We start from the raw sequence: 22,765 nt of genomic DNA, 5'->3' as shown, positions 1-22,765 counted from the left end.
TAAAATTAGGGCTTATTGATGCAGTTCAGTCAGTCTGCTATTTTATTTGGCAGTGGCTATTTACACTAAGTGAAAATAGTAGCATCTTCTTAGCGATATGCTATTTACACTAGGTGAAAATAGCGATAGATTCTATTTACACCATGTAAAAGTATCAGTTCTTTGCAATAAGAGTAAATAGTAATTAGATGCTATCTATACTTTATATTGACAGATACTCTTTGTACCTCAGTATTTTTGTACATTAACAGGATGCAATAATATCATAGAGTGTAAATGATTATATTTATTAAATTATTAAATGGATGCTGCCTTACTGGGAGAATAAAAACCTTCCCAACACCTTCCCCAAACCCTACCCAATGAATACTTTTAATATTATTAAACACTCATTCGCAGTTTAGTTCCACTTTTAGAACATCATTATTTTCATTTTTATTGAAATAAAAAAGTGAGCTCAGCAAAAGGTGGATTCGAACCCGCGTCAATTGCGTTAAAGGCCAGGTCTGCGAGCCCCACTGAAGACATGCCGCGCGTCTTTTTTAAAACTTGAGTGGCCCAACCAGACATTGGTGGGTTGAGCTAGTGTATTAGCGTTTGACAACAAGGGACGCTATTTGCACTTATTGTAAATATACACTCCGATTTTATTCCAACCCTTACTCCTGATCGGAGGCTTCCATAAATATTTAGTTTATATGTAGACTTCAACTGAGTTTAATGGTGCAATGAAAAAATATTTAGTAGTGTGTAAGTTGTAACTTAGTGCCCATTTACTTTTAAAGCTAGGCTATGTTGTAACTTGGTGCAACCGGCCCCAGGACCTTATGATCACTTTTATATAATAAAGATGCAATAAACCAAACCAAACTTTCAATTCATCAAAGAATCCTGAAAAAAAAAAAATGTATCACAGTTTCCACAAAAATTATGAAGCAGAACTGTTTTCAACATTGATAATAATCAGAAATGTTTCTTGAGCAGCAGATCAGCATTTTAGAATGATTTCTGAAGGATCATGTGACTCTGAAGACTGGAGTAATGATGCTGAAAATTCAGCTTTGATCAAATTACCTTTTAATATATATTACAATAGAAAACAGTTATTTTAAATTGTAATAATATTTCATAATTTTTAGTTTTTACTGTATTTTTGATCAAAATAAGGCAGCCTTAGTGAGCAGAAGAGACTTCTTTCAAAAACAAAAAAATCGTGTGTGTGTGTGTGTGTGTGTGTGTGTGAGTGAGTGAGTGAGAGTGATTAAAGAATAAAATGATTGCAAACACATTTTTGGACTCAAAGTCAAGCAGAGTTTGATGGTGAATTTACTTTATGTCGTTCTGTAAAATGTTTTTTGGATGCCAGAATTTATTTATTGGCATTTAAATGGGGGGAAAAAAACACAATTACAAGATGATATTTTGGACTTTGTATTTTAAAAATTTGCAATTATCTGTAAAAAAAAAAAAAAAAATTCATTTTTTTTTTTTTTTTTACTTTTCCTACAACATAAATAGAACCACTAAAATAATATTTGAAAATTGTAACATTGCCTTGACTGTCTCTTTGTAAAGAACATATTAAATGGATATTTAATTAGATATTTATTTTTTCGGGGGTTTTTTTTCTCCTCCCTCTTCTTTCTTCACGATGTTAACGCTCTGTCTGCTGTGCTTTATTTCACTGTATTTCAGTCTAACTATCTGAATGTTTTTGGGCTGAAGGGTCTGCAGGTGGAAGGTCAGTTTAATGAAGGCTTGTGCGTTTGTGAAGCTGGTTTGTTTCTTTGCATGACGATCACTGCATGCTCTTCCTGATTCCTTTCAGTGTTTGTGGCAGCGTCCCAAAGGCCCATATGAAAAGGTTTTTTGCTGTTGTTCTGACCTTCATATGTTTTTGGGGTGTTTTTGTTTTATTTCAGGCATGTGATGCTCTGCATGGACGTTATTGATTGTTTGGCATCTCAACACGTCTCCTGAGTCTTTTTACCTGTGTGTTTCTGTAGGACGTCCCACTGAATGGCCAGTGACCAATCAGCAATTGAGGGGTGTGGCCAGTCCTCCGCAGCATTCAGGCAGAAGTTCAGCATGCAGTGAGAACTCCTCCCACTGCAGCTGTTAGACACGCCCACAACTGATGTCATTATTTCGCCCTCTTCATTTGCCTTTTTAATTTATTCTCTTCGAGGTACGCTCATGCAGTACAGACATATTTGCACATTTACAGTAAGCATTTAACTGACGTAAAAGGGAATGTTTTTTTTTTTTTAAATATTGGAAGAGATTTTCTCCTGTAAATATATTGATCTTTAGTTTTATACTGTTTCCCTTGAATGGTTTTAAGCAGTCTCATGTTCGCTGTATCATCCTGCCTAACTCTAGTGAAGATCTCATATTTTGATGTAAATGAGTGGTACATGTACATTAATGTAGCAGACTGTGATACAAGTAAATGTGTAAAACCCTCACAAGACTGTGTCTGTGCTTTCTGCTTTGATTTTAATGGGGGAATTTGATTCTTCTCATTGTAATGGTGTCAATCAAACATTAGAATTCATACAAATATGAAGCTGTTACAACTAGAGTTTTTAGTCAGATTTCTTTTTACATGCTCTAGATTCATAACATTGTTAATTTATTCATCTTGAACTACAATGTATTGGTGAAAATTAAAATTTCTATAAATACACTATTTATTCAACAATTATAAATGTAAATTATAGTGTTTATCGTTAATGTTTGTGATTGAATTGCTTTTACACTATGTAACTTTTTTTTGTTCAAATTATTTTTTTTTAAATGTCAACACATCATCAATCCTTCCAAAACCAAAAGCCTTTTGTAAGTGTAAGTTATATTTCAGACTTGTCGGGGTGGTTTTCTCGGGAAATTGCGTATATATGTCACTTATCTATGCTTGATCTGTAAATAGAGAAAAGTTGCTCCGGCTACGTTGACGTGTCTGGTGTGGGTGTGGCATAGTTTAGTTGTCACAATGAGAGAGCAGCTAAATCTCTGGGGAATCACCTGTTTTAACCCTCTGCTGCTCTTCACGTCGGTCAAAAATGACCGAAATTTTAATTAAATGAAGGTACATTTTTGTTTTTTATTTAATATTGTATTTTTAGGGGATTTTATGGTACTAAATTATATTTACGCTGTAGTTATAATCCAATTATTCAGTTTTTCATAGATCTGAAAATGAAATTTCCAACTTAAATGGTCACAAACTTTAAAAGTTTTAGAGCACCGACAAGTCTGATCTCTCTTCAAAGGCGATGCACGGCAAATTGCTGAAGTGAAAAAAGTTAACAAAAGTTACAGAATTTTACGTTTATTATGAAAAATGCACAAAAATACTATTTTCAATATACAAAATATATATTTTCTAAAATGGCATGAAAATCAAAACCATAAATCTAAACAAGTTGTTCCAAATTTGAGCTTTATCTCAAAAAATGAGCTTTCAGTAATTTTTGTTTGGCCGCAGTACCAAAAGTTTCCACTAGATGAAATTCGTCTCCCATTTCCAATGAAAAAGCACGTTACTATTTTTTTGGTAACACTTTACAATAATGTTCATTAGTTAACATGAACTAATAATGAACTGCATTTATACAGCATTTATTAATCCTTGTTAATTTCAACATTTACTAATACGTTATTAAAATCTTGTTAACGCACTGTGAACTAACATGAACAACTATTTTCGTTAACGAAGATTAGTAAATACTGTAACAAGTGTATTGCTCATGGTAATACATTGTTTAACTAATGAACCTTATTGTAAAGTGTTACCATTTTTTTCAGGACCATTTAATCTTTTCGAATCATGTCCATGAATTTTTTTGTGTTTAAGGTTTTGTAACTTTCTAAGTTTCATACCATTCTGATGATTTAAAAAAAAAAAAAAAAAAAAAAAAGTAAAATTTTTCAGTCGGAAATGACCAAAGTGCACCAGAGGATAAAAATTATATATATATGGAAAATAAAGGAATATTGGTGTTTTATATATAAGTGTTAGAGTCCATGTAAAGTCAGACCACATTCTTCTTGACTCTGTTACAGTTTATTATGGTTGTAAGCAAATATATGGCAACTGAGAAATAAAAAGGTTTAATACAAACGGCTACAACATATGAGATCATGACAAACATGTTTTAATTATATACTGTACATGTAACTACAAAAACATTTAAATGTATTTTGACAGTTTTCAAAGCTTCTCTTAGGCCCATGTGTATTTTTATGAGGAAGGAAACGGTAACTGCTTTTAAATAGAAAAGGCCCTGTCATGCAATAAACTTTGGCACCAAACTTTGAAGCCAGAATCACTGAAACTGATTCATTGTTGTCAAGTTTCCCTTACACTGCGATTCAGATCTCTGAATCAGCTTTTTCAAGTACTGAGCTCTCATCAGAGCAGTAGGTTTGCGGCACGCTCGTGTCTAGCGTTGAACGTGCCGGACGAAGGCTTGGACTAGCTGGATGAAGGGCTCCTGGCCCTCCGGCGTGCCCTTGGATCCCGGTGTGGGTGGTTTGGTTTGTGGTGAGGGAAGCAGCCCGCTGGCTGGGGAGGAAGGAGAACCTCGGCGGAAAAATCGGAATAATGTCGACAATAGTGTACTCTGAAAGAAAACAGAAAAGATGGAATGGACGGAACTGAATGTTACAAAAAATGTGATTTTGATGTCAAACTAATAAGCATAAATTAAATAAATGGGGATTTGTAGGGAAAAAAATTTAAAATATGTATATATTTTTTTTTATTTAAATATTTATTTTACGTTAATATATTTAAGCTCAATGCATTAAGTTTTTTTATTATTATTAAGTCATCTATTTCATTTATCCATTTGAATGAGTAACTCACCAGCTCTGAGCTGAGCTCCTGTTTGAGTCTCTGTTTGTCTCTGGGCAAAACTGAAGGATCCTTCAGACAACGGACAGCCTGAGAGATCAACACGTAGAAGCAGTTCTCCATCGAGAACATCAGCAAAGACCTGGAACCAGAGACGGGTGATAATGAGATTAAATCCAAATGAAGAATCGACACCAGACTATCACAGACGAGTTTTCTGCTCACTTCAGTGCTTGTGTGTCCTCAGAGGAGACAACCGGCTCTTTCTTCTTCTCAATCTAAACAGAAAACAATAAAATAAATCACCATATAAAATAACATGATAATCTACATGAGAAGAAAAGGGGAAAGTGCTGCACTACCTCTCCCAGCATGCTCAGCGCCACATTAATGGTGGCCATCAGAGTTCCAAACGACGGAGCCACATCAGAGTCAAATGCAGGAGTGGTGAAACTCAACACAAACAGAGTCCTGTACTCCGCAAGGTCCATAGACTAAAACACACACACATACAAAATATGCCATTTAAAAAAAACATACAAAAACAAAACAAAAAAATATATAGCTGCAAGCAGACATTAAGGGGCCAAGCACAAAGGCGGCATGATAAGTCATGCCAACATGGCTGGGAGCATCAGACCAACTGCAACAATGAGCAATTAAAGACCTATTAAGATCATTTTAGGCAAAATAGCTGTGAAATCATATAATATAGTCAATAATAATGATTTACTAGTTTATCACTTTCGACCAATAGGTGGTGCTGGTCACACTGATGTGGTGTGATCAGAGTGAATTGACAATGACATGAAAAGTTTGGTGTCAATATGTCAAAGCAGTGCAGAAATACAGCCTCAAGAGTCATTTTGGCATCGTGCCTCAAATTCGTTGCTGCGAGATACGAAAACGGTTTTGTCTATCGACTCGAAATCCATAACTTTTTGCCGGCATGGTCTGAAGATGATACGATTTGATTTTGGTGAAATGGTCTAGGAGTTTGAAAAAGTAGGTTTTTAAAGAAAATCAAAATGGCAGACAGGAAGTTTGGCTGACTATGGCAAAATTTGTTCTTGGCATGACCCAAGGAATCTGTTAAGACCAGTTTCATTACAATAGGTAAATTTAGTCAGAAGTTTTTAGCATTTTTGTAAATTTCATTATTACTTTTGACAATAAGGTGGCGCTGCCCCAAAACGGTTTGAGTACCTTCAGAGCATGGTGCCGAAGACACATACCGAGTTTTGTAATACGCCAATGCATTCGTGAAATATAGTATTTTGCAACAAAATTCAAAATGGCCGATATGGGAAAATTGGGAGTGCTGCAACGAATCTAATGAGACCAGTTTTGTGATTTTTGGCCAAATCGTTTATAAGTTATAAGCAAAAATAGCCATTTTCATATCTCCGGACCACTAGGTGGCGCTGCGCCAAAGCGCAGCATGTAACCTCAGGTCATGCTTGTGATGACATGGACCAAGTTTGGTCTGAATATGATAAAGCATTGTGGAGATACAGCCTTATGTCTATTTTTTAGAGCTACTTAAAAGTTTGTTCACACGTTTTTCAAAAAACGGTTTGACAAATCGACTTGAATTCCAACTATTTGTCGGCATGGTCTGAAGATGATCTGATTCAATTTTTGTGAAAATCTGCAAAATGGCCTAATCGTCTTGAACCAAGGAATCATTGAGTTAGAGACTCAAAATTTGCTATGGTGACAGTTCAGACTGTCCTCTGTCAGTGTGCCAAATGTCAAAACTTTCCCGCAAGCGGTTCTAAGGGCTGCCCATAGACTTCCAGAGCGGAAGAAACGGAAAAAGAAGACCGCCAATGATTACAATAGGTGCCTTCTGTGCTTGCCCCCTAATAATTTATGCATGAATATGAAAGAGTGATGTGTCTGTGTACCTGGTCCAGTAATATCTGACAGCAGTCGGGTGTGAAGTGCTGTAAAGTGGCCAGTGTTTTGCTGAGGATCTTCAACAGGCTGCACTGAACCGCCTGCAGTGCTTTAGACTCCGCCTCCTCTCTCTCACCCTCCACCTGCTCTTTAGAGGCGGGCTGTGCGGCACGCTGGGGGTGTGGCCCTTGAGGAAGCCCCTCCCCATTCTTGGCCTGGGCAAACAGACACACATTAAATCAATCACATACAGCAGCAACAAACACTGAAGATCATGTGTGTTTTGCTTTGAGTCTCATACCTGCAGGTAATGGTGCAGCATTTTCTTGCTGTGGAGGAGGTACGTACACGTCTGACACAGATAGCACAGATTCACCTGAAACACACACAAATCATATACTGTCATGTAGAATAGGGGATCGCAAGCTTTTTTTGTAAGCAAAGCCCTGAGATATTGAATCTCAGGGGGGTAGTTTAAGTATATACTGTATGTTAAGTTAATATTTCAATAATTTAATGACAATTGCACGTTCACGATTCTCTGATGCCTAACTTCTACTAGTGTGACTCACGAACCGAAGCTCTCTGACTCTTCCATTCAGACGAGAGACAAGAATTTAGTGATTCAGGTAGTCAGGAATAGTATTTTAGCCTTTAGTTAAATACAATTGTTATTTTTTTTTCTTATGCATGATATTTGAATTTCTTTGAATTGCATATGTTGTAATTATTTTAATTCCTTTTCTATGTAAAGCACTTTGAATTACCATTGTGTATGAAACATGATATATAAATAAACTTGCCTAATGTTCACAAATAAACCAATAGATCAGAGAAAATTGTTGCGCTCTCAATTGACAAAAATTTCCTTTTCCTTCAGGTGCGTAGAACCAAAGAAAAACATACTTATGTATATTTATGTATTCATTTTCAAACTTTCAAATTCTTGAGCTTTTAACATGAGGTCCTTGAATTTTTATTTTGGCAGAATATCGGTGGAATGCTGTAAACTTTTTGTCCACCAAAACTTTAGAACTGATGCAAATGTGAATGTAAATAAAGTGAATTTAGCACACAGTGCATTCCTAAATGCACGTTAAACAATATTTTAATTTGCACACGTGTCGCTCTTACTCTGAAACACGCAAGGGCAACAGACTATATACTTAAATTGCAGCCTTTGATTAGATAATTGCGATTTGATAAGATGCATCTTAATTTCAGATTTATTTTGATTAACTGTGCAGCACCATTTGTTTATTTTAATGTTAAATTCAATTGAATTAATAGCTTTTTATCAACTCATGAACCCCCGTTTAGGGAACCCTGCTGTAGTCAAACAGAAGTGATGGTCTGTGTACCTGTACGTCTCTGAGCAGCTGCGGCAAGTGGAACTGCCACTCCTTGCAGAAGTTGGAGAGCTGGAGCAGGAAGCCCACCGTGTGATCGGCCTCATCCAGACACGCCAGAGACTGAACCGTCCTCACCGCGTTCAGGCACTACAACACACATTTGAGAACAACTGATCATACTTATCATACAGATCATACTTATAAAATCAACATTTTCAATGAACAGTTATGTTGTTGTAAAGCTATTGATAGATAGGATGATAGATAGATAATCACATACCTGCAGGATGCGCTCCTGGTGCACGCCCACAAAGTCGAGCGCTTCATTGATGAAGTTGTAACGGAGAGTTTTCAGCAGACTTTCCATCAGAGACAAACTCAATCTGTACACTCCTGGCCAGCTGGGGGCGTCCTGAGACTTACGCACAAACGCCTGAGAAAGAGAGAGCAGAAAGGGTTACATAGAACCTCTACACCTTAAAAAAAATTGCATGATTTTTCCCCCCAAACAGTTCAGCGGAAATCCCCAATTTCATTGGCTGAGGTTACAGAGACGGGTAGGTTTAGGGATCAGGGTTGGGTGTAGGTAATCGTTACTGTGATTGACATGGCCAATGAAATGTTTAGAATCGGCTCCAGGGAGGGGATTTCCGCTGAACTGGTTTGGAGGAAAAAAAAAAAAAAAAAAAAAAAAATATCACGCTAAAAAAATTAGGTTGAAATCACAGTTTTATGGCAGTACCTGAGTGGCTCCATTAGCTGGACCCTCATACACGCTGAGGAGAGGAAGACAGATGCTCTGAATCACTCCGGCACCTGCCACTGCTGCTGCCCCCTACAGACCAGGAGGAACATGACAAACACTTAATGCACAAGAGCACTGAGAAGTGTGAATCATTTTAGCAAATCAATTTGTGTGTCATTTTACAATTAATTTTTGGAGTGAAATACACATTTAATTTGTTTCTGATTTCAACATGTCACCCATATTACCAAAGTTTCATGTAATGAAATGTAATGAATTAAAATAAGATAAAACAAGCATTAAAATAAACTATAGATATTTCTTATTTTTAACTATTTTAAGTCATTTTGAGGCCCCCCTTGAAAGTTTGCTGAGCCTCCCTGGTTGAGAACCACTGATTCAAAGACAAGACTCATCAGTGAATCACACATCACTCATTAGTGAAGGGGAAAAGCATCAATATGTGGTTTCCAAAGCTGCTGAACTGGCTGATGTCTGCTATAACATATTTGTGTGTGTGTACCTGCGGTGTTCTGGCGAGTGTGAGCAGCAGATGAAGCGCTGCCTCGGTGAAGTAAAGGTTCTGTTTGGAACGCAGGCTGAGTTCTAGAGCGCTCAGAACTGACGGCAGAACCGGCAGCTTCCTGACCACCTGCAGCCACTGTTCACCATCCTCATCAGCCCGACACAACTCTTTAGAGAGATGAAGAGCTAACACACACACCTGAGACAGAGAGAGAGACTGGTTATGTTCTGAATAGAATACCTGCATATGGTGTATAATAGCATAACTGCACAGCTTATACTCTGTACTGCCTATAAAAAAGTATGTGAAAAGCATACATTATACACTAAACACCTCATTAGTATGCTACATTGTTGTCACATGATTTTACTATGTAGTATTTTAATTCAGAAAGAGGCGTTCATGTATCTAAAAACTACTTTGTATTTAATAATCCTATTTTTTGTCTAAAAAAAAAAAAAAAAAAAAAAAAAAGTTAAAATTGTTGCTGATATCAGGACAAGTGCAGTGCATTGAGGGATACAATGGCAATAGCATATTTGTGCACATTATACATAGAAACACAACACTTCTTAACACACTCACTGAGTCTCGCTGGTCTTTCTGGACATGTGGGCTGTCTGTCTCCATGCTGTCCTCCTGAACATCACCTCTCTGGATCATGTGACGTGTGCTGTCAATCAACGCCAGGGCTTCATCCTGAACCATCTCACACATGCAAAACAGCAGCTGGGGAAGCTGGGTAATCTCTCCTCCTGAACCAATAATTGTTAAACATTTGTTAACAAAACAAACAATATGCACACAGTCAGTGGCTCTGTTCCAAACCCCAGTGAGCTGCCTACATTTTAAAGTAGCGTTTATTTTATTTCAAGTAACTTTTTTTATGGCTTTACGTTAATTATAATAAGTGTACTGCATGTTTCCTAATATATTTAGGCGTCTTCTAGAGTTGGTAATTTAATTTCGTTGTTGTGTACTACTGTATGCATACAATGACAATAAAGATTCTTATTCTTAAAAAGTGAAGCCAAAACATTTAGATCACCCCCTGCTGGCTGGCTGCAGTATAGGTCATAAACCCATCCTCTTCATGCAATTGAATGGGATGCGAGCCAATTACGTTTCAAATATTTTTTTCTTGATTGACAGCTGTGCTTGAGATTGAGTCTACGGGACTATGGGCGGCTCCACCTCAGGATCACTACAGCGCAGACTCAGGCTCTGAATTACATAATCGGCAAAGACTATTCTAGGATAATTTGTCTTCATTTTTCTACAGTGTAAGGAAGTGGAGATGCGCCGTCCATCTTTCTTTACAGCCTATGATAATAACCCTGACTTGGTTTTTGGAACAGAGCTTGGCTTTTCCAAACAAACATACAAACTGACCGTTGAGTCCTTGTATATGCAGAGCCAAAATGAGAGCTGAGAGGAGTTTGGCTTTGGTTCGGTCCATGAGCTGTTGTTCAGCGTGCAGAACGCTCTCCATCATCAAAGACAAGGGCGTCAGCAGAGCTGGAGCAGACACTAACACACTGACACAAACAACATCAACAACAATAAGAGTTATAAAGGGATCTTCCTGCTCTTTGAAATGAAAGTGTTTTAACAGTATGTAGACATGTTGACATCACAACGAGTATATTAACATACAACTGCCCACATTTACACAACATTACTTTAGCATCGAGATACTATTATATATTTTTTTTATATTTTGTTTATATTTTTCATCTTTCAGTATTCAGTATCTTGGCAGAGACGTTGCCATTCATTTTAAATGTGAAGCTGTGAGCCAATCATTTACACTACATTTACACTACAAGTCATGAAGGGAAAAAAAACACACCTTTTCCACTGTTTGAGGAGGATGAGGAGCAGTGTGACCATCATGGATCCCAGACGCAGACAGAACACAGACTGAGACATCAGGAGCTGAAAGAGAGAGAGATCATCATACTATGACAGGAGTGTCAAATCCTACTCCAGGCATAGTTCAGCTCCAACCCCAATGAAACACACCTGAAGCAGTTAATCAAGGATTTACTAGGCATACTAGAAACTTCCAGGCAGGTGTGTTGAGGCGAGTTGGAGCTAGGACCGAGTTTGGACACCCCTGCACTATGCTGATGTACGGATGATTGAGGCTTTTGTACTGATGCATTATAAGTGTGTATGTTTGTGACAGTTATTTGTTTAAAATTCATAAGTTCTTTTAGCAGTAAAGTCAGGACTCGATCTTTAATTATTACAATCATCCTAATTTAAGAACATTAAAGTCCCTATTTAGATAGCTAGAGGTGAGAGCTTGTACGTATAAGGGAACTTACCGCTGCTTTGGTACCTTCCAGCACGTCCATGAAAAGCTTCTGCCTGACACTGTCATCCTTCAGATGCATCACCTCGGACTACAAACACATACATACAAGATTGGTTATGATAAACACAGTATAACTGAATTCACATTGTGAGGCATGTGAAGTTGAGTGTAGCTGCTCACATGACTGGTGGAGAGTATTAAAAGGGTCCTCCAGGCAGAGATGAGCATCTGCGACTCGGACAGAGAGCGCAGACCCTCCTCTTCACCATCACACGCCACACACACCAGATCACGCACATAATCCGACCAGAACTCATAGCGGCGCTTACTGCTGAAACTCTCTAGAGCCGCTTTCAGCGACGGATCCAACACGCCACTGAGAGAGACAGACGGACAAACAACTGATGTGAAGCATGAAAGTGTGCAACTGTATTAGGGTTTGCAAACAGAAGCATGATAAAACACACTAGGGAGTGTACACACATGATGTGTTCACTCTATACACTTGTTTTATTTATTATTTTAAAGCAGCCTTTTGGAGTATTTCCAGCTAGTCTACTTCATGGATACTTCTGTTTTTGAATGAAACAGCATGTCCTGTGTGTACATCATACCTGACAACATAGTAGATCTCGAGGGCGATTATCTTCATCACAAAGGCACATGACTCCAGAACACATGGCTACACAAAAACAAACACAAAGAAATAATCAGACAAAAAAAAAAAAAATACTGTAGTTATCAAGAACTCAGTCATTCATATTCATTCATATTTGTCACCATCCCACTTGCAGGATGCTTGGCGCTGTTTCTACTTATTGCCTCTTTTTTTGTATCACATATTTTAGTAATCATCATACATTAGGTATCACTCGAAAGCTTAAAAACTCAGAATTCATCCTGTGAAATCAGTTTTGAAATTGGACATTGCTTTACCGTGGAAACGGTACTTTAAATCCTTTTAGCAGGCTCCTCCCCTGAGAGGGCGTTGTCATGTTTCATATTACAAAATTGATTTTAACTACTTTATAGTCAAAACGTTTTTAATCTTGACAAAACACACCGAAAACAATCATCGAAAAGGTCTGAATCTCAAGCTTCCATATTTGTCATCTGTTTTGTGATAGAAGTGATATTTGGACAGAAATGTATTCATTTGTTACTGGAGAATGCTTCAAAAAAAATTCAATGGAATGTGGGTGACACCCGGTGGATATGTTTGGTATAATGCCAAACAAAATCTCATGGGAACTTAATTTTTGTGATATCAACTTCAAATTTGGAACAACTTGGTTAGACATATGGCTTTAATTTTACATCAGTTTTAGAGTAAAAATTGTTTTGTAAAATATATATTTATATAAAATAAAATAGTACAGTACAGTACATTTGATTTACAGTAAATTTAAACGTCTGTACATTTTATATACTTTCACTTCAGCAACAATCTGCTTAGCATCTTTAAAACAAGACCAAACTTTTTGTAGGATAAAGAAATATTTATGAATAAATTTGACCTCATGAACATCCTCAAAAAGAGTCAGATTTAACTCAATTCTGGGGACAACTTTGTCTTCAAGCTATTACCATTAACTGTTTATGCACACACTTACACATACCTCGGTGGTCTCAGATGGGGGAGGTAAGTTTCCAAATAAAGGAGTTGTGAGGTTTTCCCAGAATTTTTCTCTGCAACAATAAATGATAACATGCTTAGTTTAATTCTAAATTCTGACCAACCAAAACAAATGATGCCATCTAACCTTGATCAAGGAAAGTGGACAAATATACTTAAAATGACCTAACTCTAAATAAAATGCTAAAAAAACACAAATCAAAATGTAAACCGAATTTCCTAACATTATAATGAGGAAAAAAAAGAAAAGTAAAAATGAAAACATTTATTGCCCCCTCAATAACTTGCTTTTAATTGAAGAACATGCAGTTTTTGAAACTTCTCAAAAATCACAAAATGAATAGTGGTTCATTAAATATATCAATACTTTTGAAAACAAGCAGCTTTGTCATAATTACGGAAAATTACTGTGTTATGTCTGAGACACTCACTTGGTCCTGAGCACCGAGAGAGCGCTGTCCCGTCTGTCCTGCCAGAGCGCGTGGAGGAAGGCCAGTGCCGCCCTCTGCAGGAGAGGAGGACACCAGTACTTCCCCTGCTGCTTAGAGTCCAACAACTCCAACACCACTGACAAACAACTCCACTCCCCCAGAGAAAACTCCTACACACAGAGACAAAACCACACAGTCACATACTGCTCTGACTCATTCACCATCTCACAATAAATCATAGAGTCATTGTATCCTCTATGTGACCTTTGCCCCGTCACTGCCGTCTTTGGCCTCCAGGTTGAGGAAGAGCTCAATGAGTCCAGGTTGCGTCTCCACAGCCACGGTGAGGAACTCAAGTATGGTGACTTTAATCCGCATGTCTTCAGTTCTGCTCTGCAGCCGAGTCAAAAACGCATCTCTGATCGCAGCGGCGTCACTGCCCAGGCAAGCGTACACAGACATGGGAGCCACCTGTACACAGCACACGCAAAGCACAAACACATGGTGACTTCTATTGTTATTAAATTAAGAGAACTCTAATACAATTATTATAGCAATGAGGTGTCGAGCATTACCGTGGCAAGTCTCTTCAGCAGCTGTATAGCAAGTCGTGGCAGTGCTGGGTCGTGTTTGTGGTAAATATACTTTGCCAACACAGCGATCAGGTTATTGCCATGACCACCTGCAAGAAAAAAATAACAGTTGCATGAAAATCCAGTGTTGGGAACAGAGCAGTCTAGTAGAAAGGTCAATTATTTATTATTGTAAGCAATCCCTGACAAAACAGTCTAATATTTCATATCTACCATGTACTGAAGTGTGTGTGCTAACCGTGATGTGTTAGAGCTTGCTCCAGAGGTGAGGCTGTATCAGACTGCGGTTTGAGTCTGATCACATTGTTGGTGACGGAGAACGCCAACTTCACTGTCTGGATCAGAACTTGACCAGGTCCCTCAGAACCACCACTGCAGACAGACACAAACCCACTGATTCATGTAAAGAGGATGAGGAGACTGAACCTATATTAAAGGCTCAATCAGTGTGTACCTGCTGGGCTGTGCTGCTAGCACCATGTTGATTGTGTCCACTCCCACACCCATGATGTTGACCACCGCCTGTCCTGCCTCAGTGTTGGCCAGACTATAGATACACAACGACTGCAGACTGGGGGCGCTGCAGAAGTCACACACCGGTCAAGCACATGAGAATATATAATACCTCCAAACGAAGTAATTGATAATGACGTATCATCCTGATCCTCTTACCTGCCCTCTGACTCCCCCTCCTGGCTCAGATTAAGAATAGCATGAACCAGCTCTAGAATCAAACAACCTGAGACAGAGGACAGTGCCGTTAAGCAAATACCAATAAATCTAGAGTGATTTTCAAACAGTAATGTTTTGCGAGTTTCTCACCAATCCTCTCTCGCACTCCATATGTGTTGTAGCGCCATTTATGATACGTAGGCAGCATTTCCTTCAGAACGAGTAGCACACATGGGATGAGTCCTCTGCTCTGAGTACTGCCCAACTGTCCCTGAAAATACATACACAAGTTATCATCCACCACTGTAGTAGAGCTTCACGATTTGAGGAAAAAAATCTTAACATTTGAAAAAATGTTCCAGGTTTGCTGTGGTTGTTGTTGGGGTTGCACAACACCAACTCATGAGATGCTTGTGTGTAAATGAACACAGTGAAGCACCTACAATATAGACTGTGTATCGTAGTGATACTTGGTCATTTTCACATTGTTGATAAATGCATTACCTTGACGAGTGTGGTCACCAGCCTTAAAAAGGCAATGGTCACACTGTACTCTCCTCTGGGCTGTTCGATCAACACCAGCAGGTTGCCATAATTACCCGCTTTCATGCCCTCTGCACTGAAACACACACCCCAAACATGTTATTCCTCAAGTTTCTCTGACTTTAACTAGTGAATATGATGCTATTCATGTTCACTGGCTCTGCATGCGTCTGTGTATCACCTGATGGTCTGTGCCATGTTAGTCAGAGGAGTGGAGGCGAACGGAAGGAAGCCGGTGTGATGCAGACTGGACCAAACCTGCATCAGAAAGAGAGGTTGTTAAGTCTGTAGTGCATCGCTTTATATAATACTGACTTAGCCATCATACAATAGTAAACATTTACCTTCCCAGGCTGCCGAGCAGCCAGAGCGATAAGGCAGTTGACGCAAGAAGTGATCACATCTACTGGAGGGTTAATAACGGAGGTCAACCTGTCAGAAAAATCAAACATCCTGTCCTTTATACTGTTAATGCATTGTTTACCGTTTGGTCTTCATGTTTGTGTATACATCTCACCTCTGAAGAAGCATGTAGATCCGTGATGTGAGTGGCAGCAGACAGTCAGACACCGTCCAATCGGTGCTGATGATCTTATGAACCAGATCCAAGATGGGCTTTACTCGCGAACAGTGTGCCAGCACATCTATACACCCCAGACAGATGTCAATAGCAGGTGTAAACAGGGTAATAGTTTCAACAAAATGTGCATATTTAAATACATATAAGATTTGAGTGTGTATACCGGCAGTAGAGACAACATGCAGCAGCATCTCAATCTCACACGTGAAGAGAGTCCATGAGCTGTAGGAATATTCCCAGCGCACAAGGACACCCTGTTCGCCCAAAGACAGCTGTTTTCCTTCACACACCTGTCCGAAACATCCCTGAGGCATCCGCAGGTTGGTCTGCCCTACACCTGAACATACAGATAATATGCAAAAACATATCTTTACGTTTTTATATATAGATGCAAACAAGTAGAGAAGTCAGAAACAGACACATTGCATATGACTTCCTGCGCTAAGCACTGACCCAGAGGGTAGAGGAGTTTGTGAGTCTGTCTCCTCCACAGAGTGCCATCCTCTCTGGAGATCACGTCGTTGGGTTTGTGCTTATAGGCCTCCGTGTAGAACGACATCTTATCTAAGAAGGTGTACACCTGAGAGACAGACCATGAAACGTCCATGAAATGTAAAACATGTACATGTGTATATTTACACACACAGTGAGGGTAGTAACTGATCATATTTGTAATCTCAATTACATAATCACATTCCAAAAAATAAGCAGTTGAAATTACGTTTTAAAATGCTCATAATCAAACTTTTTTGTCAGCCAAACCCCTTTGACCTAAAATAGATTTTAAGTTAATAAATAATTTAACAACATATTTGCATGTTTATAGTTCTCTGATGTCGGTTAATAGTCACGTGACATGCAGGGAAACAAAAAAATTTTATATATACACTTATATATACACAATCGTTTTTTTATTTTATTTTATTTTATATTTTTATGATTAATTTAATTATTAGCTTTCCTCCTGCAGTTCCTTCACAAACCCCAGTTTGGAATACCCTGATGTAATGTAATGTTAACTGCACTTCATGTTGTTGATAATAAAGAATGAAATACACTTTCTTCCTCTTTGTATTTTTATACCAGTGTGGTACAAAATAAAAGTAGTCAGGTAGTGTTGTCAAAAGTACTGACTTCAATACCAAGTTGGTACTGAAATTTAAAAAAATGTGACGCTTTGAATGCTATTGAGTGGATTTGTTGTCACCACCATTGTGTTCACACGCTCAACAGATGTGTCTGTGATTGGCTACAATGATCAACGCACGGGAGCGTTTGAAAGCACACAGAAGTGTTTGAAAGTGTTTTAAAAGCAGGAGTGTTTGAAAGCAGCTCAACAGCGCTCAAAGTGTCACTTTTTTTTTTTAAACTTGACAACAGTATAATCAGGTTATATATATATATATATATATATATATATATATATATATATATATATATATATATATTATATATATATACACACACACACATGCATACATACATACATACATGAGGGATTATTTTTTACATTTCTACAAATTGTTTGTACCTTCTTAGCTGTAGATTTGTCAGACAGCAGTGCAGTGAGCAGCTGTAGTAAAGGTCCAGTCTTATATGGAAACACACCCACTGCACTGTCCAGAATCACTCCCAGACCCATATTTGGCTTCTGTAGGGCACAAGTCAAAGCTCGAATCACACAGGCATCTCAGAGAAGACACACTCCGAAATCGAATACTGCCCTACTGCATATTATGCGGACAACAGAGTATGTCCGAATACATGAAAAACATGGTAAATGTACTACGTCCGAATTTTATTCATACTACCATACTATATAAACTCATCAAAAAAAGAAACGTCCTTTCACTTTTAACTGCTTATATTTCCAGCAAATGTCTTGACATGTAAATGCACATCTTGAGGGAAATATGGTTACACGTGGTTTGGCACTGCGAGGATGATCAGCTGTCCTTCCTTTCTCCTTGTAGCAGTGTCTAGCTGTGTTACATTACGGACATTGCAGTTTATTGCTCTGGCCACATCTATAGACCTTATGCCTCTTTTTAATGGTCGTGAAGTGAATTCAAATTCAAATGTAGTACCTACTCAGACAGTATGCGATTTTGGAGAATAAACAAATAGTGAAGTTCTATTTAAAGTGCATCAACTGTTTTGCTCACCGACTCCCAGAAAAGCTCAGCCAGACTTGGTGCAGCAAGAACTTCACATGCTGCATTGATCAGGTGCTACAGATAGAATATTTATCACAATTAATCAAGGAGACCAAGCTGAATGTATAACTTAGCTAAAACCAGTTAAGAACTGTCTGCAAGTGTGTATTTTTGCACCTGTTGGCTGCCAAGCGTGTCTTCTTCGAAAGAGGTGATGACAAAAGACAGGAGACCATAAATACACATCCGTGCAGTGCTCGCTGTACACTAGAGAGAGAGACAGTGGGCAGCATGTTTAAGTCATGAAACCAAATTTCTTTTCCCCCCTCATTAACTATTGTTCTTATTGAAGAACATACAGTTCTTGAAACTTCCTGAAATAAATCAGGGTTAATTTCATCACTAATCTAGTTTAGTTTTGAAAACAAGCAGTTTTGTTATAATTATAACAGAAATATCTTTGAATATTGTGTTGAACAACAGAGGACCTTCAAGTCAACTGCTCTAATGTTATCCAAGTGTTCCTGTAACAGTGAAAGAATGCTGTCCTTACATTATTTCCAGCACTGCCGAGTGCCTGCAGCATGTTGGTAAGGTACTGAAAGACTCCAAGCTGCAGAGTAGTGTGTCCTAGACGTCTGATCACAGAGCTGACTTCCTCTGGATGCAGTGTGTGTCGCAGCAGAACCCACGCCAACAGAACCGGACCGTGGTGAGAGATGTCACCAAATGTCAACAGCATCTGATCCACCTCCTGCACACAAACACACAAGTTTGGGGTCAGTAAGATTTTTCTTTTGAAAGAAATGTATACTTTTATTGAATAAGGATGCATTAAATTGATCAAAAGAGACCGTAAAGACATTTAAAATGTTACAAAATATTTATATTTCATATAAATGCTCTTTTCAACTTTCTGTTCATCAAAGAATCCTGAAAAAAAATGTTAAAAAGATTTATAAGCGCAATATATCCTGAAAAGAAACTCTTGTGCTGCTCACACACTTTGGTCAGGTGATCTGTCCCTGGTTAGGGTTACCTTGCAAACATCCTGTTGGTCATAAAACTGATGCTGCTCGGTTCGGTCCTCCAGAGCACATTTATGCAGGAAGTCGATATCCATCCCCTCCACAAGAATCAAAGAACTAAAATACCTATTGAGAGGATGACACAGTCAATATTACAAAACTTTGTGAGTGTATTAGAGAAAAGGAGCAAATGACTGAATTCTGACCCAATGCGTTCAACCAGCGCATCCATGCTCTTGTCCACAAGGTGTCGATTTGTCTGCCGCTGTCCAAAGCCCTGCTCCTTAAACAGCCGTGTGAAGGTGGAAAGGTCATTGGGCGGCATCTCGAAGTATGCATAATACAGGAACAAGATTTCCAGCAGCAGGGCCTGCTCCTTTAGACACTGCACAAACCAGCGGGACACCTGCCTCTCCGTCTACACAGAGATGAACAGATCCTGAGTCACATTCTACAGGAGTAATTAATTGCGATGCTGCTTTAAACAATCAGATTACTAATCTTCCTCTCACCATCAGGTTTCCATGCGTCTCCCATGTTGGAGCTTCTAATTTGGACAGTGACTCAAACTGCTGCCTGTAGTTGGACACCAGATCTTTCTCCAGTTTACTAACACAGATGGCGTACTCTGCCTAAAGTGAGAAAGAGGAAGAATTAAATTAATCTGGTCTTCTGACGGTCTGATACAACAAGCTGATCTCTGCTATTATTATTTACCCTGTATGGATGTCTCTCATCCTGGAAGTACGTGAGGAGGTGGAGAACGCAGCGCAGGACACACAATCTCTCTTCAAAGTAGTAATCTGCGATCTGTGCAACACAATTTCAACATCGGTGTCACATTTCAATATATTTTAGTCATTTTGAGCTTTTAAGCAACAATATTTTGTCCCAACAAGCACTCAAATACAAAGCGATCTGACAGACAAAACTTAAAAGACATAAGAAGGCCTAACCTTCAGAAGTAGTGCTTGACTCTGTCTCTCATCTTGCAGCACCGCCTGATGGGAACAAGACAATTAACCATTTGTTCAAAAGCTCTCGCCATATTCGCGTGAACACATCAGATGTACATGCGTGTGAGGCCAAGTTCACCTTGAGTGTGTTTCGTGTGCCCCGGTAGTCCTCCTGAAGGTAACATTGAAGAATCTGCACACTCTGCTGTTCATCCAAACCCTGACATGAAAAACACACACACACATATATGAGATATGTGTCCACTCCTGAAGTCTAAATTCAGTCAGATTTACTGTGTCATTATGTATGAATCAAATAAGATAGAAGCAATGTTTCAAAACCTAGTAAGACATCATCCTGGAAAGCATTTTGGGGTTTCATAATCATAAAAACATGCATATTACAAAAAAAAAAAAAAATCAGCTAACTCAGAACTTTAGCATTTTATGTTGTGGTCTAAGTAGGCAGCCTACTAGGTTTTAAGACAAAGCCCCAGACACTCACCAGGAGTTTGCTGATCCGGAGTCCAAAATCTTTGAGAGCTTGTGCGGTGTCTTTACCTGCTTTCAGCTTGTCTGCGGCCGATGTGCTGCACATAACATTTCATAACTTACTTCTTATTCAACAACAGTAATTTCATGCTTACATGCACTAATTTATCGAACGAATCCTGAAAAGTCTGTTTATATAAACCCTAAACTCTGCAGTCTGATTCACATATTTGTGTACATGTTGTGCATTATATGTATTCCAAACAAAACTTCAGCACATATGCAGTGCCACGTTCAGAACAATAAAGTCACCAGAGCGACTAGTAGTATAATTGTCATTTTTGTCTTAACTTATCTACAACCTTTTATTTCCAATCTGATTGACAAAACAGTCAGATTCAAGCATTTATACATTTAATTTTTTCCTGGTGATTGGATTATTTCAGGTCTACACAACCCCTTTTAATATGAACGAAATTTAATTCAGATTGAGAACAATCAGATCGATTTACACAAAAAGGCTTTTCAGTCAGACTGATCATTTGATTGCATGTAAATGTAAGCTATGGATGCCTTCAATAGGTAGAACATCAATTATATATCATCAGATAATATCTTCCTAGCTTGATGAAATCAAACTTATCTTTGTGTTAAGGTTATTTATTTCTAGGATGTTGTGGTACCTGGGTGGTTTGTAGAAGGACAGACCCTGCAGAAGTCTCTCCCAGTTCCGATTCAATTCAGCTTCGATTTGGGCCTGCCAGATCATACAAATAAAATCATATTTCACAAATGATGGAGAGACGGGTACTTATTGAGATACATCACAGTTTGTCAGATCAGTGGCAGTTTAGAATAAAACAGCTTTATTAATAGTGTTTCCTCGCAGAATTCTCTATAATTAAATATCATTGAACATACACAGCTTTTTCATAAAATCTGTGTACTTAAAGTGTAATTAAATGACAGAACAACATCAGAAATAATTGGTTTGTGTACCAACCGGTTCTCGGAGTGCAGATCGCCCCAGCAAGATAGTCCATAACTCTCTGCTGCTCCTAAATAAAAGTATTTAAATGTGCCATTATTAATTAACTGAATGGAGAAATTTTTTTTTACTTATGCTTTGCAATATGACAGAGATTCTTCCATGTGGGTAGTTCACATAAAGCGTCCAAAAAACTATTTTTATTTAACATCAAAACATTTGTTTCAAATGTGACAAGTCATGTAACTGGTCACAATTTTTTACTCTTTTTTTTTTTTTTTAAGAACTGAAAATTTGTTTTTGAAATTATATGTCAATTTTCCATTTTATCCTATATAAACTATATACACACACCATATATGTCCTACATATGTATCGATTAGGCTGTAATAGATTTGTAAGATCGTACACAACATACACTATGAAACTCATTCATCACTTCAAACTACTGTAATTTGCTCTCAACGACTCAGTGAAAGCAAGTGAAAAATTTTCGCAATGAATCAAGATTAATATCTTTATTTCATTTGTTTAAGAAGTTCTGGGTTGTTTAAAAGCCGTTATAAACTGTCCAAATTAACATTTGAATTTCAGTCGCGCGGGTTTGCCAGCCAACGCACGCGACCGACTCGTGCGGCCGTTAAATGTCAAGTAAACAGCACGACGAAGTCATATTTCCCACATATATTACGGCTACATACGAGGTATACAACGTTAATACATTCTCCAACTACAAATTTCGCTCTAGCTCTTTGAGAAAAGCCCTATTAAGTTTCTCTTTCTTCCATTTTACCTGACACACAGCTCCGAGTCCGCCATCTTCACCCGAATCACGTGACAAACACTAACGCGCAATCCCCTATCACATGACTTAATTGAATCCTAAAATAGATATATATTAATAAAAAACTTGTGTAAAACATATGTGTATTTAAATTCGCAATATTGAAAATGTTATCCATTAAAAAAAACTTGACTAAG

At 38.2% G+C, this 22,765-nt stretch overlaps 2 protein-coding genes across 10 annotated transcripts in view; one reads left to right on the top strand and one right to left on the bottom strand.

The window, feature by feature from the left end:
* The window catches only part of cdk5rap2 (CDK5 regulatory subunit associated protein 2), a 42,052-nt gene extending 39,581 nt beyond the window's left edge, over window positions 1–2,471 (top strand). For 5 of the 8 annotated variants that reach the window (XM_051878900.1, XM_051878899.1, XM_051878904.1 and 2 more), the window contains 2 exons: window positions 1,696–1,741; window positions 2,007–2,471. In XM_051878900.1, the coding sequence (XP_051734860.1) occupies window positions 1,696–1,741; window positions 2,007–2,122 (162 nt within the window). In that variant the 3' untranslated portion in view covers window positions 2,123–2,471. Of the gene's footprint in view, window positions 1–1,695; window positions 1,742–1,922 lie in introns of all 8 variants that reach the window. The other 3 variants (XM_051878905.1, XM_051878907.1, XM_051878906.1) reach the window with 2 other exon arrangements.
* Window positions 2,472–4,047: 1,576 nt separating this feature from the next.
* Window positions 4,048–22,668, bottom strand: nup188 (nucleoporin 188). 2 transcript variants are annotated; one of them, XM_051878908.1, is made up of 44 exons: window positions 22,578–22,668; window positions 21,800–21,854; window positions 21,480–21,553; window positions 20,810–20,894; window positions 20,444–20,524; window positions 20,305–20,349; window positions 20,066–20,158; window positions 19,861–19,980; window positions 19,555–19,766; window positions 19,360–19,474; window positions 18,874–19,074; window positions 18,498–18,587; window positions 18,330–18,395; window positions 17,696–17,815; window positions 16,618–16,744; window positions 16,328–16,501; window positions 16,102–16,228; window positions 15,929–16,016; window positions 15,766–15,842; window positions 15,546–15,660; window positions 15,192–15,312; window positions 15,042–15,108; window positions 14,824–14,949; window positions 14,608–14,741; window positions 14,352–14,458; window positions 14,041–14,247; window positions 13,777–13,946; window positions 13,323–13,398; window positions 12,324–12,391; window positions 11,890–12,085; window positions 11,720–11,797; window positions 11,239–11,324; window positions 10,779–10,924; window positions 9,972–10,141; window positions 9,384–9,584; window positions 8,858–8,950; window positions 8,396–8,548; window positions 8,125–8,262; window positions 7,065–7,139; window positions 6,772–6,978; window positions 5,224–5,355; window positions 5,087–5,139; window positions 4,874–5,003; window positions 4,048–4,628 (listed from the first exon to the last, which is right to left on the bottom strand). In XM_051878908.1, the coding sequence occupies exons 1-44, from the start codon at window positions 22,601–22,603 to the stop codon at window positions 4,449–4,451; spliced, it is 5,205 nt and encodes a 1,734-aa protein (XP_051734868.1). In that variant the 5' UTR covers window positions 22,604–22,668; the 3' UTR covers window positions 4,048–4,448. The 2 variants fall into 2 exon arrangements, with proteins under 2 accessions (XP_051734868.1, XP_051734869.1); XM_051878909.1 differs by having other exon boundaries at window positions 13,329–13,398.
* Window positions 22,669–22,765: the final 97 nt, after the last annotated feature.

This window comes from Ctenopharyngodon idella, chromosome 21, assembly GCF_019924925.1.
Source record: "Ctenopharyngodon idella isolate HZGC_01 chromosome 21, HZGC01, whole genome shotgun sequence".
In the NCBI taxonomy this organism is placed as follows: Eukaryota; Metazoa; Chordata; class Actinopteri; order Cypriniformes; family Xenocyprididae; genus Ctenopharyngodon; species Ctenopharyngodon idella.
This window is presented reverse-complemented; position numbering and strand designations above follow the sequence as displayed.

Coding starts and splice junctions, on each gene's coding strand:
- nup188 (XM_051878908.1), bottom strand. CDS start 22,603: ATGGCGGACTCGGAGCTGTGTGTCAG. Junction 16,745..17,695: donor ACAAATCTACAGCTAAGAAG/GTACAAACAATT, acceptor TCTGTCTCTCAG/GTGTACACCTTCTTAGATAA. Junction 10,142..10,778: donor GCATATACAAGGACTCAACG/GTCAGTTTGTAT, acceptor TTATTGGTTCAG/GAGGAGAGATTACCCAGCTT.